The sequence below is a fragment of the Pteropus vampyrus genome, unplaced genomic scaffold (genome assembly GCF_000151845.1).
Source record: "Pteropus vampyrus isolate Shadow unplaced genomic scaffold, Pvam_2.0 Scaffold19, whole genome shotgun sequence".
Classification (NCBI taxonomy): Eukaryota; Metazoa; Chordata; class Mammalia; order Chiroptera; family Pteropodidae; genus Pteropus; species Pteropus vampyrus.
The window spans coordinates 32,702-48,964 of record NW_011888800.1 but is presented as its reverse complement, the minus strand read 5'-3'; the positions used below and the strand labels follow the sequence as shown (position 1 = coordinate 48,964).

The 16,263-nt window shown below is 34.9% G+C and overlaps 2 protein-coding genes across 2 annotated transcripts; both read left to right on the top strand.

Annotated features, from left to right (window-relative positions):
* Positions 1–1,042: 1,042 nt before the first annotated feature.
* On the top strand, positions 1,043–2,008 carry LOC105288589 (olfactory receptor 4F15). Its single transcript, XM_011354850.1, has one exon. It carries the CDS (start codon positions 1,061–1,063, stop codon positions 1,997–1,999), a length of 939 nt encoding a protein of 312 aa, XP_011353152.1. The 5' UTR covers positions 1,043–1,060; the 3' UTR covers positions 2,000–2,008.
* Positions 2,009–10,706: 8,698 nt separating this feature from the next.
* On the top strand, positions 10,707–11,669 carry LOC105288768 (olfactory receptor 4F3/4F16/4F29-like). The gene has a single exon (XM_011355139.1). It carries the CDS (start codon positions 10,707–10,709, stop codon positions 11,667–11,669), a length of 963 nt encoding a protein of 320 aa, XP_011353441.1.
* The last annotated feature ends 4,594 nt before the right edge of the window (positions 11,670–16,263 follow it).

Below are 16,263 nucleotides of genomic sequence, written 5' to 3'. Positions count from 1 at the left end.
TTAGTATAAATTTGTGAAGTAGGTGTCCAGTGTCACAGTTCTGAGAGGGGTTCAGCTGCAGGCCAAATTTAGCCCAAGCCTCTACCCCTCTGGAGCCACTTGTTAAGATTCAGCAAGCAAACCACAGATGCTGTGCTTATAGTTGCCTCAAAAGGCCACATCAGAAACCAAGGCCACCTGCCTCCAGTGTGAGTCTAGGTGCTGCTCAGCAAAGAGCACCTGACTTGCTGAGCAAATACCTGGATGTGACTTGGGTGGGCTGCGAGTTGGGGGAGTTGGGGTTTCAGGGAATCTTCTGGGCAGAGCGACCTCTGTTATCCAGTTTGATAATGTCATGGCTTTGGCGATAATGTGTCCAGTGCACTGGTAAGGGGGAAAGCTCAACAGGGAACAATAGATACTGCTGGCACTTCTGTACTGAGCGAGTTTCACCTTGGCCCTCACTCTGACAATGTCTCCCTATAAATTCCTGGTGCCCCCTGTGCATAACCAAATTGGCACTGGTATTCAGAGCGAGCAGGTCCATCACCATGAAAATCTGCTCGCAGATGCGGCTCCTTTAAGAGGCGTCTGCTGCTGCTGCTGCTGCTGCTGCTGCAGCCTCCAGCTCACTTAGCTGCTAGAGACCGGGTAGCCCCATGTCCTCGCCCCATTCTACCTTCTGCTATTGCAGGGTGATTTCTTGAGTTTCTCCCTAGTTGTATGGTTTGTTCATCCTAGGCGATTTTTCCTCGCTGCTGCTCCTTGTTTCCATCACAACTTTGATTTGATCACCAGAGGGATGAACAGAGCCTCTAATCATCTGTGCTATTTTTTCTTCTGTGTCAGTAGTAGTAGTTTTGAAAACCATAATGTCATTTGGGAAGCAGCTGATTCCTCTAAATAGAAGTCTAATGTGCAGGTGATGAAGATTATTTGGTTGTGTGAGATGTTAATATTATGATTGTTTTTATGGACTGGAGGCTTTCTTTCTTGAACACTAATATTTGCCTAGGCAATAATTTTTCATTTTCTTTTTTCCTTTTAGATAACATGAAAACTGATCCTGGTGTCTTAGGCCATGGATGGAGTGAATCACTCTACTGTATCAGAGTTTGTGTTCCTGGGACTCACCAATTCATGGGAGAATCAACTTCTCCTTTTTCTCTTCTCCTTTTCATTCTACTTGGCAAGCATGATGGGAAACCTAGTCATTGTGTTCACTGTAACCTTGGATATTCATCTGCACTCTCCCATGTATTTTCTCCTGGCTAATCTCTCAGTCATTGACATGTTTTTTTGCTCGATCACGGCCCCTAAAATGATTTGTGATATTTTCAAGAAGCACAAAGCCATATCCTTTTGTGGATGTATTACTCAGATCTTCTTTAGTCATGCTCTTGGGGGAACTGAGATGGTGCTACTCATAGCCATGGCCTTTGACAGATATGTGGCCATATGTAAGCCTCTCCACTACCTGACCATCATGAGTCCAAGAATGTGTTTATACTTTTTAGTCACTTCCTGGATCATTGGCTTTATCCATTCATTGGTTCAATTAATTTTTGTTGTAGATTTGCCTTTTTGTGGCCCTAACATATTGGACAGTTTTTATTGTGATCTTCCCCGGCTCCTCAGACTTGCCTGCACAAACACCCAAGAACTGGAGTTCATGGTTATTGTCAATAGTGGGCTCATTTCAGTGGGTTCCTTTGTCTTGCTGGTCATTTCCTATATCTTCATTCTGTTCACTGTTTGGAAACACTCTCCAGGTGGTTCATTCAAGGCCCTCTCCACTTTGTCAGCTCATATCACTGTGGTGGTTTTGTTCTTTGGGCCATTGATGTTTTTCTACACATGGCCTTCTCCCACATCACACCTGGATAAATATCTTGCTATTTTTGATGCATTTATTACTCCTTTTCTGAATCCAGTCATCTATACATTCAGGAACAAAGAAATGAAAGTGGCAATGAAGAGACTGTGCAGTCATCTTCTGCATTACAGGAAGATTTCATAAATGAGTTATCTTCAAACACATGGAACTATAGATTCTTTCTCGTGCTGGTTGCAGAGAAAACATTATGCAATTTCAGAGATATGCTCAAGATTTATGCCATGTTATATGTCTAGAAATCTAGTATCTATTAAATTATGTTATCTATTTCATCATTAAATTAGAAAGGATGTTATACTTTGGCACTCTGTATGTCACAGTTTTAAAAACCAAATCATATATCTTTTGATTTGGTTTTTACGTGGTCTAAGAAAGCACCATAACTTACATGGTCTAAGAAAGCACCACGTAATTGAGCAAATAATATTTTATCTTTTTCCTATCTATATTGGACAGATTATTTTATTGATAGATGGGATATGCATTCATATTATTCTTTATCTATTTATTACCTAACTGGATTTTAATTTCTTTGTTCTTACTCTGTTTGCTTCTTATTTCCCCAGTTTCAACATATTTTGCCTCCTTATCAGGCTCCTCTATCTGTCAGTATGGGAAGTTGTTAATCCTATGTTCGAATTTTAAATTTAAAGCTAGAAGGGATGACCAACACTGTTTGTTCTAATCCCCTCAGTTGTATATGCTAAAACCCAGGAATTGAGGGGTGACTGCAATTTGCCCAAAGGCACACAGTCAGAAATCACCAGAGAGAGCCACGCACCAGAAACCATTCCTCTAGTTGCTAGGTCAGTTCCTTTTCACTTTCAGATCAATTTTGTATTTGAATTTCTCCTTGCATTCTACTCTATCAACTTTTTTCTGTAGGTCTATTTGAAGAGAGAGCTTTATACTTCTCAGTTGTATTCCTTCTTTCTAGTAAATTATCATTAGCATTTAGCACTTCTTTTCTTAAAATTTTTATTTTTAAAGTTGACATTCAATATTATTTTACATTAGTTTCAGGTGTACAGTATAATGGTTAGACATTTATATAATTTACAAAGTGATCCCCTGATTAGTCTAGTACACACCTGGCACTGCACATAGTTATTACACTATTATTGACTATGTTCCCTATGCTGTACTTCACATCTCTGATTTAGCACTTCTTTATCATTTCTAAATCTTTTCCTAATTTCTACCACTACCATACATTTCCTTGTTCAGGTTCTACCAAAGATGAATTTTAAACCTTTGTGTTAATTATGAAGAAACTGTTTAAAATTCATTATTACCAGTATTTTTTTTTTTTTTTGTCTACAGAGGTGTTCAGAGAGATATTTGATTAAATTTTATTTTGTAGGCCTGAATTTCCCCCCAAATACTTACAACTAATGTTGTTCCTTTTTTTGTGGGAAACCATGTGATTGATGAATTATGTACTCTGCTTAAGTAAGTCATACTGAGAATATTGTGCTTCTCCCAGAAAAACAAATTTAAAATATTTCAGTAAATAGAAAATAAAATATTTATAAAATATGTATACAGCTTTTCTTTTATCAGAAATTGTGCAGCCTAAGTCTAAGTATTGTTCTAAGTGTTTGACCTTGAATTTTATGAAGAAGATATCCTCATTATCCCCATTTCACAGATGAGGGATCTGAGGCACAAAGATATTAAATGTCTTCAAGACCTATAAGTAATAAGCCTGGATTCAAAGTCTTACAGTTTGGAACCAGGATCTGTTATCTTAACTTCTGCACTGTAATGGGTGTCTGTTAAATAATATTAAAATAACTCATTTACTTGAAAACAATTCTGATTTGTAGGCCTTCCCCACCAATGGGGATCCCATCACCCCCACACGGAGGAGAAAATACAGCCTGGTTTATGAATAGTTTATACATGTTGTGTTGGTATCAGCTGTAAGTAAATGGCCATTGCATTAAACTCTACCCAGAGATTACCTTGAAGGACAATAGTGAAGGAAAATCCTTCTAATGGGAAGAACCTCAGGGAATACCTTTAGTTGTGCACATCCTTTGGAAGGAAAGATGGCTTGTGACACAAATCTTACTCATGTAGCTAGACTTCTCAGAACAGCCCAGAGAATGACAGCATTCATAACCATATAAAAGCCTGTTAGAAGTTATTCACTGTACAGGAACAAAATGGCCTGCCCCTGTGGCTATCAGTCAACTTCTTTCTTCAGCTGTTCTAAAACTGCTTAATTGGTACTAAAGGTGGCTATAGTAGCGTAATTGACATCTCTGTGTAAAATCAAGAACATTAATTTCCCCTCACTAAGGTTGTTCTGCCTACCATCACTTCCAAACGCCCAAGCTCAAAATGCAAAAGTAAGTGGACAGCCAACCTGGATAGTACCATATCTCACACCACTCTGAGAGAACTAGTTGAATAGAGTTAAACCCTTCTTTTATGTAATGAAGAGATGCTTATCTTCATAGGGATATTTATCTCTATATCTATAGCTGTCATCTCTAATCTCACTTCATAGAGATAAACATTATATATATAAATATATCTTACAAATATATATGTTATATATATAAATATATAATAAATATTATAAATACTTATACATATATTTATATTATAAATATATAATATATTTGTTATATGTAAATATATAAAAATATATTACTATAAATATATATCATATAAACACATGTTTATTATATATGTAAAATATAATATATTTATATAATATAAATTATCTGTCATTTATTTATTTTTATTTATTGAACTATCTTTCCTGCCCACAGTGCTGCTTGCCAACACTACCATTTATTGATTCATAGAATACCTTTATTGTCTTATCAATTGCTATGATGTTGCATACAATATTGCATCTGGGCATATTTTTATAGAAGTGAAATGAGACCAGGGACTTATACCCATGGCATTCACTGGACTTACTTGTGTTCCAATAACTATAAGCAACTGGCTTGATAGAGTAGTTCAGTGACCTAGAGAATGCTCAGTTTTTGTACCAAGTGGGAGGTGAACACTTTGCAAGTTTAGGGTGCTGTCTATTTGATGCAGTATAGTACATGTCTTAAAATAGTCTAAATCTGTCTTAAAGCTGGACTATATGAACCCAAGGTGGAAAAAGTCACTCTAACAATAAGACCAAATAATTTACTGGAGAAATTTATGCTTCCTACTATTCTTGTGAACTTTGCTTTGGTAGGTTCAGAGGGCCTGGTGCCCCAGGGAAGAATGTTTCCAAAAGGAACACAGATGAGTCTGGTCTTTGACCACTTTGGCTCCTTGTGTCACTGAATCAGCTGAGAAAAGGACCTAACTCTCACATTTGTGGATACTGAGATAAGAGTCTGTAAGCAATATATATATATACACACACAAACATATATGTATATATACACACATATGTACATATACATACATATACATAATGTGTATATATATCCATATATACATTTACATACATAATATTTTAAAGTTATAAATCAGGTAACTTCTATGTCGATAAATATATTTGATAATTATATATACATATCTATACCAAATCTGGGAAAGCCAGGTTTGTGGACTTGGGAAAGTTCCCAAAGAAATTTGAAAAAAATTCCTGGGTTTTGGGGACCAGAACATATTCTAGAAAGATGAACATAAACTCCATGTGGACATGTCTCCTTGGTTCCTTGAAATCTTTACACCATGGTAAAGAGCATGACTTCTGGGAAGGAATCAATTTAAAGCCAGTAGGATAGGGATTAGGACAGAGGATTCTCTTATTTGGGTCTAAGGACAGTAGTGCTTGTCAGGGACACAGATCTCAATTGCTAGAAAGAACTTTAGTTCCCATTCCACAATGGGGACAAGAAGTATTAAGCCCAGAACTCAGGGGCTTTTTAGGAATGCTTTTTAGTACTTGGTTGCCCAGTAGTTCTCGTTAATGGAAAATAGTGACATTCCATTAAACAAAGGATCATCTCAAGACTGATAACTTATAGGAATAGTTTTGTTCATCCTACTAGGTAGAGTACCCTGTCCAGCCTTAGTACTGATGGAAGATAAGATGAAATGAGGGAAATTCTGTTATCAAAATAGGCCTATGTCCGTCTATACAAATGGGGATTATGATAGCTATGTTTTATGTTAATTATCTTTCCTTCTTTTTCTGTTATGTAATATAGATGAAGAACACTGGTGGATGCTAACATTTTGGGTTTAGATCACTATGCAAAGATATAATAGCTAATTATTCTTCTATGATGCTCAATTTCTTCTATCTACTATTATCTTTTCTGCCCTGCTTATCCCCTGGATAAAAGACAAGAATGGATGCAGAGAGAAAGCAATAGCTTCCATTTTCCCCTCCAGTCCATTCAACCCTTTTCCAGCTGACTTTGTGCCTTCACTAAGCTCTTTTCCAGTTACCTAATTTGAATGAGCCATATTTTTGTTCTGTCAGTATCCTGGCTACAAGTATAGGAAATTGAAAGGCAAAATCCTTGTTTTCTCACCTAACAATCCCACTGTCCTGAAGTAGTTATTGAAGAAAGTTTATTGTCTATTTATTCAGATATATGTGTGTGTATACACATTTACATGTACAGTAACATAATATACATGCTATTTTGCTACCAAGAATTTCATTCAACAGTGTTTTATGGTTGTCTTTAACTATAGAGAGTTTGAACCTTCTTTTCAATGGTTTCAGAGAATTTGTATGGATGTATCATAATTTCTTTAATTTATCAATTGATACATGTTTCAGTTGTTTCATTCATTTTAAAGCTGTGTTCACTAGAATAAACTTCTGTATAGCTAAATCTTCCATAATTACTCAAAATATGATGTATCAAAATGAAGTGTTGTGTACATTCTTCTGCTATTTAAACTATACTAAAAAATTAAGCACATTGGCTTCTGGGGAGATGATCAAGATGGTTACAGTGAATTTTTTGAATTAATATTTACCAATTTTCAGAAATTAATTCTAATAGATAACTATTAATATTTATAAAATTTTCAACAAAATAGTTTTTAAACAAAAATAATTCACTCTTTTTTTCCCTCTTTCTCTCTGGTGTGTTGTTATTAGTTTTTAGATCCTTTTGTTGCTCTGGTCAAATCAAATGGTTCTCTAGGGGCAAAGTCCCTTGATCCATAAGCTCTTTCTAAACTGTCAGGCTTTTGCAGTATCACTTGATCATTGTCCTCTCAAATTGTGTATTTCTTCTTGCAGAAGGATTTTACATGGCTCTCTGTGTTGGAGAACACAGGAAAACCTCATATTTCTGGAAGATGCTGTTTTCTTTATATGGGTAAAAAGGAAAGAAGGAAATAAATTTAACAATGCAAAGAGTGGCTTTAGTTCAGACATAATTTTGTTTTTGGAATTGCTATGAATATGAGCCATATCCTGAAGTGTTTGAATGTTATTCTAAAGCAAAGTAGATATTGTCTAGGATAAAGAATTGAATAGTACAGAACAATAATAGTGAAAAAGTTTATTGACATATTAGAAAAAATTAACTGACATTGACTTTTTAGTTAGAATCACATTGTGCCTAGGGTAATGTCGAAGACATTAGAAGAAGTCAAATAACTTTGTAATATTTTGGATTCAGTATACAATGTAATTAATCACTCTGTTCCTGATGTCGATTAAATGAATGATTCTAACCCTCTGCCACTTGATAAACTGGCAAGAAAAATTGATGACACATGAAAATATAAAAAATACGAGGTTAATTATATTTTTCTCTCCATTAGTTTTTCAAAAGAAATGAGTATAACTGATTATCTTCTGTGAAAAGGGAAGCAAATTTATTAGGAGAGTGTCAAGTTTACAAGAGGGAAAAGGATTTCATAGACATCTTGATAGAAATAAAAGACATGGAGACCAAAAAATCCAAAGCTGAATAATTTCCAATGTGGTGTCACTTTAAAATATGATATGGACAATTAAAAAACACATGAACTACCAGCAGATTAAACTAGTTTTCCTGGTCTCTTATATGGTTTAGAATTAGAGTGTTTTGTATTAATTTTATCTCTAAACTGAAAGTAGAATGAAGAAAGGTAGACAAATAAGATTTTTTTTTTGTATGAAAAGGAATAAGTGAGAAGAATTTTACAAACAGAAAGCTAAGGGATGACTTAATTTGTTGCATTCATGTATATAAAGGTTTTTTTTTTGAAAAGAACACAATGATTTATGTTTCCCACAGTTATAAGCAGTAAAAGCAGAGGTGGTCTTAAGTTAGAAGAGGCAAGATTTTACTTGAATATAAGGAAGGTTTTGTGACAATTTTAAAGGTAAAAATGCAAAGAGTTTGAGCTGAATGAGATGTTCAAGTGACAATATTTTTAAATTGAGGACATTTATATGAATAATGATTTAGATTCGTACCTTGTTCAAACTGAACAGCTTTCTATATATCCCTTTTAACTTGATGACTCTATTGCTTGTGACCTGTTACCAATATCTTCTTCATTTATAAAGGATTAAATAGCTGGGAATCTGTCTGGAGAATTAATCAGTCCTATATGGATCAAGAAAAAAGATGAATCATAACAGAGGTAAAGAATTAGCCCTTGCTTTTTGCATCGTTGACTTTTAATTAGTTAAAAAATTATGAGTATAGTTAAATGTTTAAGAAAAGTTATTTCAAAGTATAGTCAATCTATAAGAGAAGATGATTTCAGAACACAATTATTCAGAAGTTTTTTCCTATGGATATTTGATGATTTTTAGGTGAATGAAATCATATCCTTGTGTCTCCACCTAGAAACCTCTCTAGACTTTTGCTCTGGATTGAGATTTGGATCCCTAGTCTGTCTCAAGTGACACTATAACTGCGATGAGCTAAACTTTTAGTTTCTGCATTCCCTGATATTTGAATAGATATATTCTCATGCTTTTAGTACATCAAGGTTCCATGTTTATATCTCATTCTGATTTAAATTCACTTTTCCAAAAATTCCCAGTTTTTACATGGTTGGTAAGGTTTAGTGAAATGAAAGGCAAATCAATTCACAGCTATATGTTTATGCCTGATAAAGGTTTATTGAGATATTCTCAAGAGTCTTGACACTTAAAAGACACCTGGAGATATACTGTAATTTATTTATAATTGTAGAATTTTGGAAGAGTGTAATGGAAATCATACTTCACAAACTACTTTTTACTTAATTTAAAGTAAGCTTTATTCTTTCTCAGTCGTTATACACATACTTTCTAATATCTTCATCTTTTTTAGATTTTCTTTTAATCTCATTTATTTTCTCATTTTCTCTAATTCTGTTTCACTTTTATAATGCCTTATTTTCTATTTTTCTCTGTTGCTTAGAAACTATGTGATTTTTTAACCTATCCTAATTATATAATGAGGTATAGTTCCATGTATTTTTTAATTATCCAAATCGATCCTCTTCTTTTAGCAGTTATTTATTTCCTGAAATATTTACATGTCCTTATTAGGTAGTGTGAGTCAAAGTTTTAAGATACATTAGATAGCAAGATAAATGTATTCCTTAACTTTATGGGTGTTGCAGTCACATCAGAAGGGAGAACAAACAAAAAAATTAATAAATGACATTTTCAGTAATTACTACAAAAAATACAGTCTTTTCTGAGTGCAAATATATTTAATCTGCACAGGATGGTTTTAATTTTGATCACTAAAAGAGTATGAATGTTATAATATATTATTAATTAGGAGAAAATTATATTATTGAAATACCCTTTAGATATGGAATTTTGATGCTGTCTGTTGACCAGTACAATTTTATTTTCTTATTCATTTATTTAAGTGTTGAGCACTATTATGAACAAGTGAAAGGGAAGTAAACTGAACATTTACTGCATATTTTCATATTAAAACCTCCAAACTAGATACACTTTAATTTTTTCACCCCTAGAACTTTCTCTGTGAAATTAGTGTTATTAATTGCAGTTTCATAGATAAACTAAGGTTCAAGAATTCAAGTAACTTGCTCAATATCATCTTGTAAGTGGCTGAATTATAGTATAGATTTTAGTTTTCTGAATCCAAAGACCATATTCTTTCCATTGTGCAATGTTGCTTCTTGAAATAAAACTAAAATTACATTAATGAGGTAAGTTCTGCCATAGAGATTTGAACTAAATGCTTTTTACTACAATTTGATGCCCTGCATAGTTTTAAGCTTCTCAGATCATGTGTTAAGAGCTCTATGGCTGTGCTTCTCAACTTTAGTGAAAAACCAGTTGTTTTCTCGCAATCATTCATGGATCGAAACTTTAGTAAATACAAAATTATATACTTGGATTTTGCTGTGATGTAAATTACTAGACAAGTTTATAAACACTCTAAATTTCTGCACCTAACGATGCAAACTGGTAACAGACAATTCATGGCCTTGTACTTCTGTGTGAGCCACTTTTTCATTGCTGCAGGGAATCCAGATAGGAATAAGTCATAATCCCTTGCTGCAAGATGCTTACAATCTAGTAGATGAGTTAGAACTGTATTCAGTTAACTAAAATACAAGAGATAGTAAAATACATGCTGATAATATAAAGCAAAGATTTAGTGAACCTTGAAGATAAATATGTTCCAGAGGTAGGGAGTCAGGAAGAAGCATCTGTTTGCCAGAATAAGGCTTGTGGTCTTGGAAGTGGATGGAATAGTTGAGAAGTGGTTAAAAGTTTTGTGAGACTAGAGCTGGGCTTTATTAGTCTTGAACCAAAAATTAAAAAAAAAAATGAGAGTAGAATTTCTACTACCCATTTGACTAATCTTGTATCTCATGAACAACATGCAATTATCACAATTTACATTTTCAGGTAGCAATGCTGACAAAGCCAATAGATGGAGTGAATCACTCTGCAGTGTCAGAGTTTGTCTTCCTGGGACTCACCGATTCCTGGGAGATCCAACTTCTCCTTTTCGTGTTCTCCTCCACACTTTATGTGGCAAGCATGATGGGAAACTCCCTCATTATGCTCACTGTGACTTCTGACCCTCACTTACACTCCCCCATGTACTTTCTGTTGGCCAACCTCTCCTTCATTGACCTGGGAATTTCTTCTGCCACTTCTCCCAAGATGATTTATGACCTTTTCAAAAAGCATAAAGTCATCTCCTTTAGTGGCTGTATCACACAAATCTTCTTCCTTCATGTCATTGGTGGTGTGGAGATGGTGCTACTCATAGCCATGGCCTTTGACAGATACATTGCCATATGTAAGCCTCTTCACTACCTGAGCATCATGAGCCCAAGGATGTGCATCTTCTTTTTAGTAGCTGCCTGGATGACCAGCCTCATTCACTCCATGGTTCAGCTGGCTTTTGTGGTAAACTTGCCCTTCTGTGGTCCTAATGTGTTAGATAGCTTTTACTGTGACCTTCCCCAGTTTATCAAACTTGCCTGCACAGACACCTACCAACTAGAGTTCATGGTCACAGCCAATAGTGGTTTCATGTCTGTTGGCGTCTTCTTTATACTGATCATTTCCTATATCATCATCATTCTCACTGTTCAGAAACACTCTTCAGTGGGTTCATCCAAGGCTCTGTCCACACTGTCAGCCCACATCACTGTGGTCGCCCTGTTCTTTGGTCCTTTGATATTTTTCTATACATGGTCATCTCCCTCCACACACTTGGATAAGTTTCTGGCCATTTTTGATGCAGTTCTCACTCCTTTCTTAAATCCTATCATTTACACATTCAGAAACAAAGAAATGAAGGTGGCAATGAGGAGAGTATGCAGAAAGCTAGTGAAAGATCTCTTAAGAGAACCTGTATTTTGAAGTGCCTCATTGACTACTGATGTTCTTTACTGAAGATAAAACTTGGAGAAAAGCTTTTGATGTCTTATCTTGATTTGATTATACACACTGATATTGAATCCATTTTGTCTCTCAATCAGGAGGAAGAGACATTTACTTTTGGAAAGAGTTACATATAAAAATATAAAGTATTTTTGAACCAAAGAGCATAATTTTAAGCCTAAATTCCTAAGGAATAATATTTATATAATTATTTTTTAAAAATACATAGATGGCAGTCTTCTTTATGGTCAACAGAACAGAAATAAGTGTCTGCAATGCACCTAATCCAGTAAGAGTCCATCTTAAGTGCCTACATTTGCAAACTCCCTATTTCCAAATATGATCCCATTCATAGGTATTGGGTGTTAGGAATTTAATATATTTATTTGGTGGGCACCAATCAACCCATAACAGTAGTGTAGAGAACCAGGATGGTTGTGGTGTATCTACCTATTAAACACAGTGAAAATATATTGAAATAAACAGTAGAAGGAACTTTACTCTTTCATAGACAATTAACTGTATTTTTAAAATAATAAAGACTATAAAGTCAACAAGAGTCAAACACTTATTTTTGTAAGGTAAAATTCTGCTAACTCAGAATATTACACATAAGGTAAAGAATAACACTTACTGCCTTTATTCAAGAGTAGAATACATACACCAAGATACATTTGTCATGTAATTCTAACAGAGAAATACCCAATTTTAGTCCTCATTATACATAGGGTATGGTGGTTAAAGCATTTCTAAGTTAAAAAAAATTGAAAAAGAGCTATGGAAAGTTTGCCAAAATATGAATAAAGAGCATTATTTCTTTTCAGACTCACATATATACACAAAATCAAGGCAAACAAGTATTTCTTGAACCTTCTACAGCTTTCTATCTTCATTGGGTTTTCTTTTTTACTGCTCTCTTTCAGATGCTGCATAACTAAACATTTTATCTTAGAAAAATTCTGTCCTTTTTTCCCTCTTGGTAAACAAAACCAGATACTATTATCTTTCATAGTCAATCATAATTTTTGACTATAATTATTCTAAACACTCTTGATCACCCAGTGTAACTAACTTTTCTTTCACAGATAGTACTCTCTAAAAAGAAAAACCAACACAGAGTTTGACAGTCATTTAAGTTATAAAACTGATTTTAATTAGGAACTATTGAAGTAGAGGAAAAGAGAACTCAGCATAGAAATGGTTCAATTCCCAATGCACTAAAAGAAGTGAAAAATTACAGGCAAAGAGCAGGTATGGGGGCGGGGGTCAGTGGATGGAAAATTATTAACAGGAGACATTGATGGTAGGGAGAATGCTTGCTAAGCTGACATAACAGGGCAGTCCAAGGTGATCAAATATCAAGAATAGGGGTTTGGAAATTTTGTTGGATAGCTAAAGTGGGTGATTTTCTCTGAACTGACTTAGTAGCATTCTTGCTAAAACTGAGCTACACAGTCCAGCATGGATGGGCCGCAGTCTGAGGCCTAGTGAAGAAGAGCACTGAGAGGAGCCTGACTAAAATTTGGTCAAGGAGACAGTCTTTGTCAACCTAAAGGCGGGTAATTGAGATTTGTCTGTCATATATAATTATTTTATAGACTAACAAAGCTCAAGAATCTTCAAAGTATAACCTCTACTGCTACATCTTATTCACACATTCTTAAAGTAGCAAAAATGAACACATTTACTAACATGATCCAAAGACATTGACACTCTAAAAAGGTGTAAGTGGGGCGTGCGCGCGCCCATACACACACACACACACACACACACACACACACACACACACACATGCCTACATGCCTATGACCAATGTTGCAATACTCAATCTTATTTAAAATTATCTAATAGATATCCATAGAATATTAACATTAAACCAAAATGTTTAAACAACTAAGGAATCAGAAGTTGTATTTCAATGGGTTCAGGAAAATTTTCAGAATTATAATTCTAATTGATTTGAAGCATAATTTTACATCTTTTGTAACTTGAAATACTTACCTTATGCTTCACATTTCGATAAGATCAGGGAGAACAAGGGCATTTTATAGAAAATTTTATTCACCAATGTTGTCCAAGAATTAATTTTGATTAATTGAATTTGAATCCTCACATAAAAATGCTCTGAGCCATAATTTCTATGACGATTTTTTTCTGAGAAAGATGGCATATATAAAACAGTAGAAATTTAGTTATCTTTATTTTTTTGGGAATTTGGTGAACATTAGATTGAAGTTAGACACATTAATCCCCATAATTCAATACTAACAGAAGTCCTGATAGAGGATTCATATTTAATTTAGAAATATATTCTTGAAGTAGGAAAATATTTCAACTCATACAATGAGAGGAAAGGTTCTTCTATTACAGAAACACGGTCACATAAAAAGATTGGAGCCAGTTCTAGAACTTCAGCTACAGATCAAGACTCAGATTTACCAAACATTAAAAGTATAGATGGATACAAACAACCACACACTAGCTCTCTATGGGACCTCTAATTTCAATGAAAATAAGACAAACTGATTGAACACATGGAAGAGACAAAAAGATTAAAAACACAAGAGCCGATGAACAAACTAAATTCTCGATCATCTCTTATCTGATAGAAAACAGGTCCCACCATCTGAAGGAGATTACCAACGTTTTGATCATAAATTCAAATTCATAATCTCTGTGGCTATCAGTGAGGAATAACCTGTCAGCCCCATGCAAAACAGGATTGGAACCAAAGTTTACCAAGAACCAGAAAGAAACAAACAAAAAGTGAGTCCACCTGGGTATCTTGATGAAATCTTCAGAAGTCAATGTACAATTAAAAAAAATTAAAAATAAAGCTCATATAAAGTGATTGAGTGTCAATTATTTATTTGATTCACTAATGAGGGATCCCACAAAGTGGTTCCATTCAAGTTTTGATGGAATCAGTGTCTAAGACACACTGAATCTCCCTGTAAGTGTTCCTCAAGGGCTTTTGATTTTATCAATTTTGTGCTTCTGACTTGGGCTAGGCTTTTATAAATGGGCTGAGGCACAGTGACCACTTTAGATCTTGTAAGAGACAAATCTGAAGAAAAAGACTAGAGTCAGATTACCTTTTATTTACAAAACTGCTTTACACAATTGTAAATTTAGTTTCTCATTCACTTTATTTTATGTGCCATTTTCTCCCCATGGGACCCTACCTGATACAAATATTTGGTATATAAGACATAGAGGCAATCTATGTGTTTAGACATTTAAGAAGTTTAAAATGATGAAGCATCAATATGAATAATGCTAAACTTCATTATTAATCTGAGAAACTGCAGTTGAATTCTCTAGGCTGAAAGCTCATATGCCGTGTGGGATGATAAGTAGTTTACAATACCTAAGGCTGGAAAGTTTCTTGGATTTGTGGCATAGTTAAAAATTCCAGTCTTGGAATCTGGAAATAGATTCAAGCGATTTGTCAGTTAAAGTGTCAGTTTATTGGCTAAAACATTGATGAGGTGTTCCTGGGTTTGTAAGGTTACAAGCCATACAATAATGATACTCATTGCTCCTCTAACCTGGTAGTACCACTCTTTACTGGTCATAAGTTCACCAAGCCAGCAGAAAGGAAGGCACTGATCAACTTTGGCCATATGGTAATGTAATTCATACTTTGCCCTAACTTGTATCTCATATGGTCAAATATTTGAATACCTTCTTTCTGTTGACCAATTAAATAATTGTGATTGGAGGATGCCATGTACTCATGGGACTATTGAACAGTACATATTCACAATGAACCTGTGCATACAATATTTCCTAAGAACTCCACTTCTTATTATACACCCTTTGGAAGAACTTGCACACGTGTATAAGAAGACCTATACTAATATTTGTTACTACCTCATCAAAGCAAACATTTGGAATGAGAGAATGTTCAAGTGTACTGCTGGCTATTCTAATTACCTTTTTCCATCATTTTTTTACTGTACCAATCTGCTTTGTGTCTTGTAACACTGAACTTTACGGACCGAATCAACCAGTGGCTCTTGCCCTCTGGCTTCTGCATGGTGTGCTAATGGAGGTGATCATTAGGACTTGGAGGACAGGAGGCGAGTGAAATCAGGATATTTATTCCTTAGCTTCCTCCCTTTTGAACTCTATGTTGGCATTTCTGCATTCCCTCACCACAGCCCCCAGATCTTGTTGGTGGCCTTCTTCTACAGCTATGGCTCTTTCTCTGGTTTATAGTAGCATTCCTCCCCATTGCCCCTCAGCTGTAGGCATAGTAGTGGCTCCCCATTGTTGCCAGTCCTTGTTTCTTTACCAGTCCTTGTAGGTTTCCTTTACTGCTGCCTCAACCCTTGATGTAATACAATTTCTTCTTTAACCCCTTTTGAATGTGATATTTCTCCCTCGCTCAACATAAGAAATGGTACAAAGAGAAGACCCAGGAAATAGCCCCTCAATAAGATTCTAGGATTGGTTGGCTCTCATATTTGAGAAGTATCTGTATATCTTCCTTGGCTAGAGGATATTGGACTTTGATCATATGTAGTACACAGTTACACTATGATTACTCAGATATCATTTGTGTTTG